Source organism: Colias eurytheme, chromosome 17, assembly GCF_061535395.1.
Source record: "Colias eurytheme isolate Ceu_HAF_F1 chromosome 17, ilColEury1 Martin Lab GWU primary, whole genome shotgun sequence".
Classification (NCBI taxonomy): domain Eukaryota; kingdom Metazoa; phylum Arthropoda; class Insecta; order Lepidoptera; family Pieridae; genus Colias; species Colias eurytheme.
This window is the reverse complement of record NC_142996.1, coordinates 5,049,223-5,066,119: the sequence shown is the minus strand read 5'-3', so window position 1 is coordinate 5,066,119 and position 16,897 is coordinate 5,049,223. Positions and strand designations below refer to the sequence as shown.

The 16,897-nt window shown below is 35.7% G+C and overlaps 1 protein-coding gene across 3 annotated transcripts in view; it reads left to right on the top strand.

The window, feature by feature from the left end:
- Window positions 1–16,897, top strand: part of LOC149901206 (monocarboxylate transporter 4-like) — a 49,364-nt gene that overhangs the window by 25,187 nt on the left and 7,280 nt on the right. For all 3 annotated transcript variants that reach the window (XM_090111879.1, XM_090111880.1, XM_090111878.1), the window contains exons 2-5: window positions 1,156–1,330; window positions 2,191–2,357; window positions 12,203–12,353; window positions 14,180–14,298. In XM_090111879.1, coding sequence (XP_089968005.1) covers window positions 2,237–2,357; window positions 12,203–12,353; window positions 14,180–14,298 — 391 coding nt within the window. In that variant the 5' untranslated portion in view covers window positions 1,156–1,330; window positions 2,191–2,236. The remainder of the gene's footprint in view (window positions 1–1,155; window positions 1,331–2,190; window positions 2,358–12,202; window positions 12,354–14,179; window positions 14,299–16,897) is intronic.

Below are 16,897 nucleotides of genomic sequence, written 5' to 3'. Positions count from 1 at the left end.
CGCTGAAAGGAAGAATCAATATCCTTATTTATGCTATTCTAAGACAATCAGTAGGTAAAGCAAAGGATCGTTCGTTCTATAAAATTATTTGACATCCCAGTAGAGACATCACTTGTCACTTGCTTGACAAATGGCGTCTATAAATTAGCCACTGTCCTGTTGTCTAGAAAGGAGACCTAAGGTATGCTAGAACAGCCAGACTGATTAATTATCTTGGTCTGTAACTCATAATTCTTGTGAGATAAAATGGATTATTCATTCAATACATTGTAATGAGTAATAAGAACTTTATACAGCTAACAGTAATACTTATTAGTATATTTCCCTGTCTACAAAGCTACGATTTGTCTATTTTTTTAAACCGAATGGAAAGGAATAAAATATTATCAGTATTTTATTCAAATTTGAAAGATTCTCCGATCCTCCGTGTTTCCAAATTCAAAGTAAAGCTACGTTTATAGAATAGCAATGGCAAATGTTAATGCCCTCTTATCGTGCGGTGCACGTATTAAAATGGCCCTGTGTGTCACTAACAGGTGTTCCAGAGGCAATATAACGACAATGTATCGCCATTAACTCCCGTTTTACGCTAAAAGCCTAGGAAATTGTGATACAGAAGTAGGTTGTATGTATACTTTTTCTTCTACTAAATTATCTCAAGTGAAACTATCATTAGGAAATTAAATATTTATAATGCTGATTCAATAAATATCTACGTTATTGTAACATGAATAAAATTGAAGCAGTAAAAAGCGACTACAATAAAGTTTAAATTAATTATAAATATAGTTGATAAGTATAGCGTATAACTTATAATTTAAAGGTTGTTTTTTTTTGCATTGAAAGATTCTTATTAGATTATTAGCTCATGATACTGGCTAGATATACCTTTTTTAAAAACAAAACATGTAAACGTACTGGCACGTTACTATATTTTATTTAAAAGGCAATGTTCCCAATTCAAACGAAGCGCGGGAATATAAAATTCCATTAATGTCATTTTGCAAACTGGCAATAAAAAGACCAATAATAATTAAAAAATCATTTTAATTACTGTGCAGTGATGTGATGCGCATTTTACACGTAAAAAATTAGCCTTAATATGCGGAAGTAATTTTTAGAGAAAATCAAGTGTTTTCTTTTTTTTCTTTGCAGATAAAATAACAATGTTCTCAATAGTGGATTATAAAAGCTGAAGTATGGTGATGTGGGTGGGTATTCGCGATTGTGATGTTGTGACAATGTGGCCGAGCGTGTGACGCAGCGAGCCGATGCGTCGCGGGAGCGTGTATAGCGTGAGCGAAGGCGTGGAGCGGTGCACCTGCGCTAGGTCAGTACAAAGTATAAGAAATCTGACATAGCTTTCTATGTATTTGCATGAAAACAATTCGTTAATAGTACATTAGACAACGGACATATCGATAGCCATGCCTCAAGTGCCATGCCCAATGGTTTTATGTTTCTAATAATAAAATTATAGTACACTTTATAAGCTTGTGGTGTCGAAACGAAACAACTGTATATAGGTCAAAAATCTCTTAAATTAAATTGATCATTGTAATGAATGTGAATTTTATCTGCCAAACCCAAAATGGTCAAAGGATTTCACTTAGTACAAAACAATATCTTTTATTTTTATCCATAGGTACATATAACTAAGTGCTTTCAAGTAAACTGTTACGAACTTATCTCCGACTTCGGTAATATCTCAAGTTATTTTAAATAATAAAACTTAGTAAGAATATCCAACAAAAAGGTCAAAGCCTGGGAGAGAAGTCGAATAGTATTGTGTCTGTAGTTGAGTGCCGTAACATTTCTACAACTTTGGAAGTTATTCTTTAAATTATATCACAACTATGAAGGAATTGTAAAATTTTATTTCAGTTTTAAAAGGACAGAAAAAATGATGCTTTTTATTACATATTTCATTTTGATGTTTAGTTTCGGTTTGGATTTAATTATCAATGTAATAAAACACAGAACATTTTTATATGTAGAGGTATGAAAGTGTGAAACAGAATATGATATGGTGGACACGTATTACAACTTATAAAATAGTTTATCTTCTATGCTACGTTGTAAATTGACATCAATCTGACATGTGGGAAAATTAATTACACATCCGATATTCATATTATGTAATTGTTTTCAATGTAGTGTCAGATATTATTATATTATCTGTGGTAATAGGTAGCGCGGGCGTGGGTGCGGGTGCGGGTGCAGCCATGGCCGGCTGATGGACGCGGGCTGGTGGTCGCCGTCGCCGTCGGCCTCGCCGCCGCCGCCGCCCCGCGCCCCGCCGCCCCGCTGCCGCTGCCGCCCGCTCTCCACCAGCTACAACTGCTTGCCGCATTATGGTCAGTATCGAGGACTAGCTGCGCTCTGCGGTTTCACCCGCGTGGCTCCGCTTCTGTTGGTCTTAGCTTGATGATATATAGCCTATAGCCTTCCTCGAATTTTTTAAATCGGACCAGTAGTTTCTGAAATTAGCGCGTTCAAACAAACAAACAAACTCTTCAGCTTTATTACATTAGTATCTAGATGAGTGTATGATGTGGTGTAGATAGCGCAGGCGTAGGTGCGGTAGTGGGTGCCATGGCAGTGCAAAAATTGCTCAATAGGCAATTAGGTAATTCTTCATGAGTCAAACAAAAATATAATCCTTTTCTTTTCGTAACATTGATTACAGAAACATTAATAAAAGTTAAAAATAAATGTTATTAAAAGGCAGTCTGATAACGTAAACTTTTACAGCCATTATTATTTAAATACAAGGACCATTTATCGTCACCTAAACCTTTGTATAATGTAATCGTCAATAGTCATCTTAGTGTTATTAAGCCCATATAAAATGTAAGAACGATTCCATAGTAATCTATACATATAATAAAATCGTAGGAAAGTCAAAACTGTACATTGAATATTTTTTTAAAAGAATACTTGATCCATGATCTATAATCGATATAGAAGCCAAAAATATAGTTTTTAGAATTTTTGTCTGTTTGTCGGTTTGTCTGTTTGTCTGTTTGTCTGTATGTATTTCCGGGCTAATCTCAGAAAGTACTGCATAGATTTACTTCAAATTTTGCATGAATATTCCTAAGAGGTCGGGTGAGGATAGTTTAAACATATTATCATGATATCACCTTCGCGGGAGGAGCTGTGAACCTTTATTTTTCTTTACATATTCCGTGTACTACGACAGCGTGCAATCTAAAGACTCATGTTTAAATGTTGGTTTCGAGTAAGCCATGCTATTATCTAGCTTTACAAAATAAAAACTATGTCATTTACGTAATTTGGGCAGAGAAACAGTTTAATGAATTTAGTAGTATAAAGACAAATTTGAAACAGCGCCATCTATGAGATTTCGTAAAAATCAAATCAATTTACATGTTATCACTACTGAACAACTGTTGAAAATTAATAATTTAAATATAATCATGTTATTTATTTAACTCTTTAACCCATATCTTCCCTTCCCTATAAGGTGCGCTTATATTTCGTGTGAATATACTACATTTTTAAAAGTGAGGGTAGATGTTTATTATTTTAAGTCAAACTAGACACCATTACAATTAATCTAATATTGATTGTGTTCATTGGTTACATTTTTAATCTTCGTGTTTTATAAATTTATATTTATAAAGCATTTGAATAAATAAATAAATAAATAAATAAAATTAAAATAAATGTCATAAAACCAAAAATATCAAATTCAATCTTCGTGTTTTGTGAATTTTCACCATGCGTTCCCACAAAAGGTAAGTTGTTACTTTTATAGGTATTTTTTTTATAATGATAGCAATTCATGTTTTTTATTGGTTTTATAATGGTTTTATATTACACTTTTAGAATGAAATAATAAAATGATGAATTCTTTTTGACTTTTACAAGATTTTGAGGTGCGTTGGGAACAGTAGTTTGTTGATAAAATTTTATTTGTAAGTAGCTTTTTTTATTGATTTACAATTATTAACGTTTGATTTTTTATTTACAGATTCAATGTTCATAAAATTATATCGCCTTTGGAAGACTATTTCTGCTGACAATTTTACAACACCACTTGAAAATTGATGATTTGATGATGAAGATAGTGGCAGCAAGGATTAAGTGGAAATTAGTAATCATCCGCTTCGTCAATTTTTGACTGAAGTTAATGTCCAACGTATGGTTCAATCATTGGAAGTATCTCGGGTAATTTTGGAGGATATTTTTCAGGAAGGAGAGGAGGGGCAGCCAACTATCAAACTACTACGTTTTAGTACCGAAAAAAATGTTATTGCCAAATGAAACATAAATTTTGCACTCACAACTGTACAAGTTATGATTTTTATTCTGACTTTGCTGTTATCTGATTATAATATTTATCGTTATGGCTATCGAGGTACCGGCCGTACTGGGATGAGAGTACATGATATTATACCTACTCATCATCCAGGATTGCTTAGAGCATTTTCACACTGAAAAAGATGTTTTCTTTGAATCGTAGTTGCTTCATTTATTTATTTTTAATCATTTTACATAATATGTTTTATATTTGCCCATTTTCATTATATTTTATAAATAAAATGGAACCAACATAACTTTGTTGTGTAGGTATCATTTCTCTATTAATAATCCGTAGGCATATTTTCCGAGCACCCCATTTAAGGTGCGGTCCTGAAATTATAAAAAGTTAATGTATACTTTTGCCTAATATAAGCTCAAGATCATTTTTAGATAAAAATAACAAAAAGAACTTATTTATTAAAATTTAGTAGATAAAAGAAATTATGTTACGATTTTATAAGAAAACACAGTATATTTATTAGGCGGCGGTGATCTCTTCCAGGCAAAAGATATTCATCAGCTCAATAAAATTGAATAGTTGTTGTTAGTTATTCTTTAAATTCACTGATTGTAATGAGCATTTCCGCATGCAAGTTGTATCGTAGTTTAGATATATCATAGTTTTGACACATTACAGTTCCAACAAAACCCTCAAATTTTTGAGCAGAGTTGAGCAAGATAATTTAAAAAATGTGCTGTGTTAAGTATTATAGAAAAGGTTAGTTCGTTGATAATTATCATTTCTTCATCATTTACATGGGTGTTGTTAAATGTTAGTAAAAATAAACTTTGACTGTTAATACTTTTGTTCAGTATTTACCTGTATGATTATTGCTTGGTAATTAATATGTATATTTTCATGTCGTATAGCTAATTATAAACATAAGTGTGATGTGAAACTAGCTGGATTTATTTTTACACACTCACAGCCATATATTTTATATTCAAATAGTGTAAATCATAATATTTTTTCACAATTAAAAATATTTCCTTTTTTCTGATGGTGTTGGCATCGAATTAAACCGCGCTGTCGTTTCGTTCACTAAAAGTGATGTTATGAGGACCGAATATGTAGCCGCCTCAACTTACGGAAACGAGAGTAACCTGCGTTGTCTGTTAGTTATTGTATAGTCGAATTTAACGTTACATGGAAATTGGAATCTAAATATATTATGTATACTTAGGTATATTAAATCTGTACATGAAATATATTTCCTAAATAACTATCACGGGGTGATTAGGGATCGACACTGATGCCAAAGAAGCAAACAGTAAAATTTTTGTCCGTATAACCGGTATAGAAACAAAAACTACTCGACGGATTTAAACGAAACTTGGTACAATTATTTTTCATATTCCTGAGCAGAGCAGTAACTCCATTTTTAAGCTTTCGTCGCGTGTGCAACCTTAATGGTTAAAGCTACACAGAAATCATGTATGAAAGAAATGTTCTCCTTATTATATAAAAAATATCTCCCGACATCATAAATGTCTATCTTTTATGGTTGACTCACAATAACACGTGTAACTTCCGATAGCTTAGGAGTTCGAAGCTTTCTGATTATATTTGTCTATAACACTCTCAGTCCGTTTTAACTCAATTTTTATTTTCATGCATCAGTGCCACCTAAAAAATCTTTATCTCGAAATTCGAGCAAAGCTAAGAAAATGAGAAATAAGAGTTCTCAAGAATCGTTAGAGGTATACTCTAGGCCGAAAACAACACGTGTTATGCCGAGAACCTGAAACCGCTTCACAACGAGAATTGCGGCTCACAGCTGACCGCGAACGGCATGTACTATCCCGTGAGACCGAAACCTTCACTGAGAGGGTATAACGTCTCACAGCTGATCACGGCCGTCACATTTTATCTCGAGAATCTGAAACTTTTACTCAATATGAAGACCGTTTGACAAATGATAGGGTGCACCATAATATTATTCGATCTCTTGAAGATGAACATGAGCATAAGCAATGACTAGAGTAGGGACGCGAATATTACAATTAATTGAGACAAAAACGATTATTAAGTTTGTTTAATGAAAGATTAAGAATTGAAACTATTCGGTCTCTGGAAACGGACGAATAGCGAGAGGCCCCTCTTACTGCAGACAGATTTCGCATAGTCTTAATGACTTAGAGGTAAACATAGAAGATCAATCTACGAATTCGGTGGTGGGGTCCGACAAATATAAAAGTGGGTTTTCTTATAACCTCACAATTGATTACAGATCATCTTCTGTATAGGCGATATTAACGTAGTATGTTATTTTTGTAATGCTTTAAGGTGGAGTAAGGAGTCGGCTTTCGTTTGAAGATACACCGGAACCTTTGAAATCACTACTTTTAGAGGAACATGACGTGCAATCTAAACAGTTCTTAGACAATATTCGCTCTTATAGTAGTGCGTTTCAAATGATCCTTTGGTGCTCAACAATTATCAGAAGGTCCTTTCATGCTTACTTTTAAGATACAAGGTCAAGTATACCATTTGATAGGATCCCTTTTGCATGAAGGCCAACCTAAGTTTCTTTAAATATATTTTGTATTCGACTACAACGAATAGTCGAATACAAGAATTATCAATATTTCTCGAATTTAAAACTGAACTCATTTCACAATTTTAGAACATGTTTCATCAGGTTAATTCGTATGTATGCAGTTTTAAATCGACATTAGAAGCTTTTCCTCAAGATGGTGATATTAATATAAGATTGTTATAAATGCCGATAGACGGACATCTATCGGCACTCAGGAACTCCCTGGGCGTGTATAACGCCCAGGCCACAGTATTACAATTTTTCCTACAGCAGGGCGACGAATGTATTTTCGCATAGCAAAGGAGGGGAACTCGCGGGGGGTCAAGTGACGCGGGCCACGTACCATTAACATGCTTAGTTTGTGGTACCGAGCGCGGAAGAAAGTCATCGTGTTTTTGTTTTGTTACTATGTAAACTAACGTAATTTAATACTTAGGTACATATTCTATAACGGTGCTCTCAAACTGTTAATCTACATTTAATTTAGATTATTATTTGAAATACTAAGTAATGTAGAATTTTAATCACATTCCTTCATGTTTTCCTCAGATTTTCAATTTTCTCCGATTTTAAGATTTTCAGAGTGTTCAATTTTAATGTAGTTAAATTTTATAAGAGACAATTAAGAACATTCAAAAATAAAGTGTCACGTATTTTTTTTAAACGACGAATGACCTAAAACGACGTAATCGCGGACGAAGTCGCGGGCAACAGCTAGTACTAGTAATATCATAACGCGTTAGGGCCTCATTTACCCCTAAACACTCTACGCCTTCAAACCTCATATTCGTTTACCATGATAGTTATAATATTATAATAATCGTTTCCTCGTGGTTAAGATGAAAATCATAACAAATAAATTACTTTTGCCATTGTCAGGTGAAAATAACGTTCAATTAAGATCGATCAAGTTTATACTCATTTATTAATTGAAAGACTGCACAAGAACTTAAAGCTAAACTACTTTTAAACCACAAATTAGTTCAGAAATCGCTCCAGTAATACTATGTAACATTAGTGGAAATAGCGGAATATATAGAAACTAGCTGGTGCGTTGTGCGCGGGCTGCAAGCAGCCCGCGAGCCCCTTTTGCCCCTGGGTTGAAGCAATAGGGCAATCATTTGAAAATGCATTCGAATTTCCTGTCCATTTGTTACATATGCTAACAGCGATTCTACAGTCAGTCGGTAATGCTTATAAATTCTCCATTCAAGTATTTTCCACTTCGGGAGGCTGCACACCTTCGAGGGTGCGTGGTGCGCGGGCTGCAAGCAGCCCGCGAAGCATCCCAGGGCAGAAATCTTCAGTCAGTTGAAAATGCATAAAAATTCCCCGTCAATTTGTTAATATCTGCTAACAGCGATTCCACAGTCACTTATAAATTTCCCATTCAAATATTTTCTATTCCGGGGGGCTGTCTACCTTCGAGGGTGCGTGGTGCGCGAGCTGCAAGCAGCTCGCGGCTCATCCCAGGGCAGAAATCTTCAGTCATTTGAAAATGCATTTGAATTTCCTGTCCATTTGTTACATCTGCTAACAGCGATTCCACAGTCAATCGGAAGTGCTTATAAATTTCCCATTCAAATATTTTCTATTCCGGGGGGCTGTCTACCTTCGAGGGTGCGTGGTGCGCGAGCTGCAAGCAGCTCGCGGCTCATCCCAGGGCAGAAATCTTCAGTCATTTGAAAATGCATTTGAATTTCCTGTCCATTTGTTACATCTGCTAACAGAGATTCTCTTGAATCGTGATCCCCGAATTTCATCATTTTGAGGTGTCTAATCGATAGCGGGCAGTGACTTTTCATAATAAACTGTTAAAGAGTTTACTTAAAACGCTCGTCGCTTCGCTCCTCGCTACCTATTTGAATATTTACGCCGGCCGCTGACGTGACTTGCTCGCTTCGCTCGCTTGGCTAGTGCGGTAGTTCAAAAGTAACCTAACTCGCTCGTCGCTTCGCTCCTCGCTACTTCTTTGAGTATTTACGCCGGCCGCTGACGAGACTTGCTCGCTTCGCTCGCTTGGCTAATGCGGTAGTTCAAAAGTTAACCTAACTCGCTCGTCGCTTCGCTCCTCGCTACTTCTTTGAATATTTACGCCGGCCGCTGACGTGACTTGCTCGCTTCGCTCGCTTGGCTAGTGCTGTAGTTCAAAAGTTAACCTAACTCGCTCGTCGCTTCGCTCCTCGCTACTTCTTTGAATATTTACGCCGGCTGCTGACGTGACTTGCTCGCTTCGCTCGCTTGGCTAGTGCGGTAGTTCAAAAGTTAACCTAACTCGCTCGTCGCTTCGCTCCTCGCTACCTATTTGAATATTTACGCCAGCCGCTGCCGTGATTCGCTCGCTTCGCTCGCTTGGCTCGTGTGGTAGTTCAAAAGTTAATAAATATTTTCTACTCTTGGAGGCTGTCGACCTTCGAGGTTGCGCGGTGCGCGGGCAGCAAGCAGCCCGCGGCGCCGTCTTTTGCCGTTGCTATTCAATTACCCTTCCTACTATGGAAATTTCCATACAAAATTTTCGAAAAAAAAAATTTCGCTTATTACCAAAAATTTTTATATGCCTGGAAGCGGACCAGGTTTTGAAGCATTTTTTACTTAGGCGACCCCGACCTACCTGCCACCGGTTCAGAGAGCCGTTGAATTTCGTGATGTATGGAAAATGGAAACCGATGGTCGGAGAGAAATTCTGAGTATGCAGTTTTGTAAATCTGGCCAATTAAAGCACAGAAATCAATTTTCAGACCGATCGTAAAGTAACCGGCGCCACCATCTTGCCTCGAAAAATCGGCCATTTTTGAAAAAAAAATTACGTCCAATTTGAAATTTCTCAATTGCCCTGGTAGCACCCCATCTTCCTGATCATTTTTTAGTTCTACACCCCCCACCTATCTGGCGCCGTTTCGAAGAGCCTTCGAATTTCGCGTTGTATGAAACTCGGAAACCAGCGATGGAAACTCGATGATGAGTATGCCAACTTAATGTGCGGCTCGATTAAAGCCCCTGTGCCAAGATTCAGCGCGATCGGACCAGCGATGGCCGTTTTAGCATTTGTATGGCGGCGGCCATTTTTTCCGCCATTTTGAATTTTTTTCACTATCTGTGGTAATTGCTCGAGGTCTACTCCAACTTTAGTTTGAGCACCCCAGATGTAGCTGCTACCGTTTGCGCGGGCCGTTGACCGTCTTCGAGAGATGAGGGAAAGTTTAAGATTTCGTATTTTTCTGGATATCCTGGGAGCTGGGCGAGTACGAATGCATCATTGGTGTATTTCTCCGTTGCGCCACCTCGTCTAAATTTACGTTTTTATGTTTGCGCCAAAAATGGAAAAATTCCAAAATCGAGCGTCCCACTACGGCTCCCTGGTAGCGTCCCAGGGTGGTGATCATTTTTAGTTCCGACACCCCCCACCCAACTCGCACCGTTTCCGCGGGCCGTTGGATTTTACGTTGTATGGAAGTCGGAAACGGGGGCCCGGAGCCACTCGAACGGGGCACCGATCGATTCCCCGGCTCGAACAGAGCACGTGTGCCAAATTTGAGACGTAAGGATTCATAAACGGCGATTTTGGCAAAGTACGGCGGCCATCTTGTTTTCGCGAAAATCCCCATTTTTCCACCCCCCCTGGTAATCGCCACCAGTTCCGAGCATTTTTTGTTCAGACACCCCCCCTCCAGGTACCACCGTTTTTGCGCACCTCCAGGGGTCCACTCTCTTGTCCAGGGTGTTGGAGATGTCAATATTTTTCCGGTGGTCACTGGGAGCACCCCTACACGTCCACGTCGAAATCCCCCCAACTTTCCCCGTAGTTTCCGAGAAACCCGATGTCAGTCAGTGAGTCAGTGGTAGTGTAGCTTTATATATTATAATAATAATTAAACTTGTTAAAACTTTACACCACAAACGATGCAGTATCGCACGCGATTATGACGACTAGAAGTTTATAATAGCTTTGTAAAGTTCGATTAGTGTTTGCAACTTTGCTTTGCCGTCAAGGGAATGTTTGCGTGATTGCGTGGCGTAGCAAGTGGCCGGCCATTGCTGGAATACAAAAATACTTATACATTCATACTCTCTTGAGTATAAGACAATAAAGGATCAGGTAAATTCTAAATTGTATTGTATTTTGTTCGTACATTTTGTGAAAATCGTCTCAATGCCTTTAGGATAATGCAAGAGCTTCATTATTGCCATAGAATAAAATATGTCCTAATTATTCTCGTTCGTGACAACTACGGTGAAATCGTTGTACAAGTACCATTAATAAGCAAATTAACACTCAGTTCATTAAGGTTGGATTAACAAAGCTTAACTTTAAAATAAGTAATATATAATCTTTTAATTCGTTCAGAATTGGATTAAAGATAAATCAAAATAAATCAAATCAGATAGATGAATATCATAGCCCTAATACCGGATACGATTGATTTTGTGACCTATTTCTGCTTGATAAATTCAATGCTGTTTCTGACAGACTAATAACAAAAATCATCAAATTGTTTTTGTAGAAAATATAAAACGAATTTACCGTATAATTTTTAGGACATTTTCTCAATAATCTTCAATATTATAAATGAGACATATCTGATATGTGATACCGGTATAACGGTACAAGAAAATATCTAGAAATTGATATATATATTGAGAAATATCTTTAACAACTTCATAGCTTAGCCTATAAAATAAAATCTACGATATGGCTACATATTGCTAAATGAACTGTATGATTCAGTTTTATTTGACAATATGAACCTTAATATGAACAGCCGAGCAAAGAGAAGAATTACACTTTCCCTTGAATCGAATTGCTTTATATTATTTTTAATGATTTTCATACAGTCCTAGTCGCTGACAGACATGAATCACAGGATGAATTATCATATCTCCTGCCTTTTAAATTGACAATGAAATCAATCAAGTGTTTCTGAAATAAAAACAAGAGCTAGGTATTTATATTTATAAATTTATATTTTGATAAAAGCTAGATAATTAATTGTGTCCACGTAACTTTATTAAACCGTTCTTGAATTAAATAGTAGTAACAATGTGTACGAAACAGTGCACGCTCTGTCCTCTACAAATATTTATTTCTGGAAGACCAAATTCAATCTATGAACTATGTATTTTCGATCGCAATAACGACATCTATAATCTTCTGTTTCTAGCACAGCAAGCTTAATAGCATAAAGGGCTAAATCTGATGGTAAACTATCAACTCTAAAACTCGACATTTGTTTCTTGAATCTTATAATGATGTGAACATTATTATTAATAACTAATTTTATAAATACATCAACTATTGTCATAAATTACTAAACCGCAAGGCATTGCAACAGATGGATGGCCAGACCTTGAAGACGAGTCGACTGGAGGCGCACTCCGCGAGCGGGAACTCCGGTCGCTCCACCGCACTGTACCGGCCCTGCGGCGGAGGGAACTCGACACCCGCGCTATCAAACATCACTTTTACCCCGAAGGGGGGTGGGGGTATGATTTATTTGATTTATTTAGTTATGGTCCAGTATGGAACCCTGAAAGCTCAACTTGAAGGTTGTGTGGTCAGTTTTAGACTCCTTAATTATAGTACTATTAGTAAAATTAAATGAATTTGTTTATTGAGTGTGTCATTTTTCATTATGATTAAAAGGTTATTTTTTATCATTGCGACGTGGACGTAAATTGGAGCTCCTCAACGTTTAATCAATTTTCATAAAACATTAAAAAGTAACTTGTGAACTATGGCAACTTTTCAATTTGCAAAAGTGCCATAGCAGAGTTTCTAACACTAATATCGGAACGATGCCTTTTTCTAAATAGCGCGATAAAGTTTTTCATGAAGAAAACTAAAGCGGATTCAATTTAACCGATTCGGATTAGACGACTAGAGTTTATTTCACTTCTGTTTCAATTATAGCAATTCAATACCTTTTCGCATTCTTCACTTAACAAAATGGAAAGGTTAATAAGTATGTCTAATTTGGTTCTATCGAAACAAATATTTATATTTCTTAAAAGAGGAAAGGACTGAAATGTAAATATTCTCGAGCATTCCTTTTCGGATTAATTAAGCCAATTATACATTTTTCGTGTTCTTGATTTATCTCAATTCCCTGAGGTTTTATCGACCAAAATAGAACGCCAAAGAAATGAATTGTACGATAGAGTTATAAATATCTTATGAGATCGATTCTATTTTACTAAATGGATAATTTCGCGGGAATTTACAATTAGCTACTCGGCAAGTTTAGAATAACCCCTTAATTGGTTACATTTATAAACGGATTAAACCATCTTAAATATAAAGTCCCTATTGTGCTCACTTATCCGCAACCAATTAAGTAATTTTCGAAGTTCATCACAAAGAGATTGTTTCGAGTTATTTGAAAATGTTGATACATTAATTGGAAATTTTAGTTATAGTTATCTTTCGGTATTTTCTAAAATAAGCACATTAACGTTTAGGAAAATAAAATCCTTATAATGACAACAAAAAATTACCCAATTTTTGCAGTAATGGGATATCTATAAATAAAGTGTTCTATATTTTATGTCCATCAATGGGTAAGATTTCCGGTAAAGGTTGCCGGCAATAATTATTGTAGGTCTCAATAAAATAGCAATCACGTTAATTGGATATACCCGGAATGAAACAAAAATAATGGGATTTTCTGGGAACATCGCTCTGTTTTGTGATCAATCGGTATACATATTCACGGAATTTTTTTTGAAAATATTTTTAATCCGCCGTCCAAAAAGCTTCACTTTGAATTTTTGATAACGACGCCGACGGCATAAATGACACTAATTCCGATTTGATATTTTCTAACAATCTTTCATGTTAGTATTTCGTTTCGTTTTATGTTCACATTACAAGGTTGTATATTTATTTTCTATCAACGAATTTCTCTTTACTAGCTCTTTATTACCTACATGCCCCCCCCCCCCTACTGTCACATAGGGTGCTTAGGTTTACTATTTTCTCGGGTTTTATTTTACGCGAGCATTATAGATACATTTAGAAATTAAAGACTAGCGGATTTTAAGCGCGATTTATTCAGAGAGACAGTCTCCCCGTGATCACGCTCGCTGCGAAACGTCGGGTTATTACTACATAGTATAAAACAAAGTCACTTTCTCTGTCCCTATGTCCCTTTGTATGCCCTTTTTAATAGAGTGGTTCTCGAGTAAGGTTTTCGTATATAATTTATTAGTTTTTTAGACAAAGTGGGCGAAGCCACGGACAGGAAGCTAGTCGTGAATAAATCGCGTTTAAAATCCGTTAATCATTAATTTCATGTAACTAAACACATTAGGTGGATTGTGTGTGGAGCCGCGTTCCTCGCGCACCTGCTGTCGACGGGGCTGCAGCTAGCGTACGGCGCGCTGCACGTGTACGCCTTGCGCCATCTTGGACCCGCTGCTGACCATGCAGGTTTGAGACTTATGGTTTTTAATTTTTGTTTATTATAGTAAGGATTCATTAATCTACACTAATATTATAAAGAGGAAAACTTTGTTTGTTTGTTTGTTTGATTGTAATGAATAGGCTCATAAACTACTGGACCGATTTTAAAAATTCTTTCACCATTCGAAAGCTACATTATCCACGAGTAACATAGGCTAGGTTTTATCCCGGAAATCCCACGGGAACGGGAACTATGCGGGTTTTTCTTTGAAAACGCGGGCGAAGCCGCAGGCGGAAAGCTAGTTAGATTATATAGGGAGAATATGGTTATTATTGATTTTGTAATACTTATTACTTACCTACATGGTTTTTGGTTATCATTATGGTTTTATTAATGACAAGTCATCTTTTCACATATAACTATGATAAAGTTATTTGATTTAAGTCCTTTTTAACGATTTTATTATATTTACATTTTTTACAATGACATCATAGGATGGTAATAAAAATATGCTATTTATTGGCAGCATCGCGCAATCTTTTACTTAACATTGCAAATTTAAATTTGCAAGATATTTTATAAATGTTTGCTTTGGTTCCTTTTCAACTTCAGAATTTTCTTCAACAAAACATGCCACTCGATACAGACGTTTCAGCGCAGAAACGACAAAAGTCTTTGAAACGCGGACAACATTTTCCATTCTCTACATTTTTTCTGACTTGTCAAGGATTCAAATAAGAAGACCGTTTGCTATTTCTTATCTTACAACGAGTGAATGAAATTTAGTGAAAAATATATTTAAAATTAACTGATTAGAAAATTCTTCAGCACATCAATTCGCAAATTGCAGATAATGAAATCGAAATGCTTGCTATAATGAAAATGCGGATTTCCATCGTGACTTAGAGTTTCATTTAAAACGAATTCATTGAGTGCTTGAGGCTCGAAGACGTAATCTGTCAATAGGACCCCGAGGAAAGGAATAAACAAACGGAATGCCTTGATATCGAGTGAAAGTTTAACAGCCGTATTTAAATAAACACTCGCTACTTAGATCGTGATTCCTTCAGGCTATTTGCATTAACATTGATTACATTTACATGAAACATACCTGTAGAATATCATGAACGTAATATTCGGAACTTTAAAAGCAATTTATACCAATTTATGAGACAGTCTTAATCCAATTTACGATGAAATATAACGTGCTTTCAAATTTCATATCTTTACCAATAATAATCATATTTTATTTTTTCTTATAAAAGGCAGTTAGGATGAGAAAAAGTATGTCAGTCCCTTTAGTACAACAATGTAAAAGGAGCGGTCCCTTTGCGCGGAGATAGTCTCAACCCCCTCGGGCTTAAGGTCCACACCCGTTACCCGTTGAATAACTTATCGTGGTAACCAAATTAATTTCTTATCCAAAGGCACAGGCTTAATTATCGAACCTTAAAATCCAAACATTCGTAACTCAATAAACACGAGTCCAAGATATAAATACCGATCCGGAAACGAAACAAACCGAATTATGATAAGCGACATTTAAAATTGCGTTTAAACAAAGTTTCCAGTAACCATTATTTGTGGACGGGCTTGATTTATTAAATTAATTTTCCAAGATTCACGACCCGGTTTGAATATTAAGAGGTGGAAGTAATTCCGTTTATAGCGGTCTTTGTCAGCGGAGGCGGGCTGGAACCATAAGTCATAGAGTTTGCCTTTAATTCACAACTTTGGAGACTAATGAGTTGAGCCGTGAGCGTCATTTGTACTCGAAAAGCAAGTGTACTAACATTGAAATTCGCAATTTGATTAATAATTTTGAATTCATTTATTTCCTATTAATGTGATCTACTATTTTAATTAATCTGTAGGTACCACATAATAATTCCAGTCATAAAGATGTTACAACTGTTTTATTTTCAGTTTACTTTTTTACTAATTATTTGGCATTCCTGCAAGTTTTTATTATAAAAATTATTATGGTATCTGTAAAAGAAGTATGGAGACGAAGAGACACCATATAATTTGAATGTATTACGGATTTAAAATTTCCCTTTTTTCCGTCCTCTCGTGTAATAGTCAGAAGATAAAAGTATCTAACATTCGCTAATAACCGAGATCCCTGATTATTTTATAAAATTAAAAGACGGAAAATATATTTTCATTAAATTTTTGCTTACATTCAAAATCTCATAGTCATTTCACGGCACTCGACTTTGATGAGATTTTTTGTTCCAGAAAATTCCCGTTTTAGTCTTAAGAAATACCTACCTTTTAACAACGTTCTCATACCCGACACTAATTAATGAAATTAGTTTTAACTTCGCAATAATAATTTATTACATTTAATTAAGTTTAAAATATTAACATAGTATCTACTTTTGATTATATTTAATCAAAAATATATATATATAATTTATACAAAGATTTTCCTTAAGGATGTTGATGCTTTAATTTCTGTCATTTATGGATGCAGTTAAGTTTATTTATTTTATTTAACACTGACAGTAATCCTTAAAAATATAACTAATGTTTTCCCATTTTGAACGAGCCCTATTTAGTTTGTGATATTTAACGACGGCTTAACTACAACTCAAGTTGTTAATTACCCTAGATGGAAAT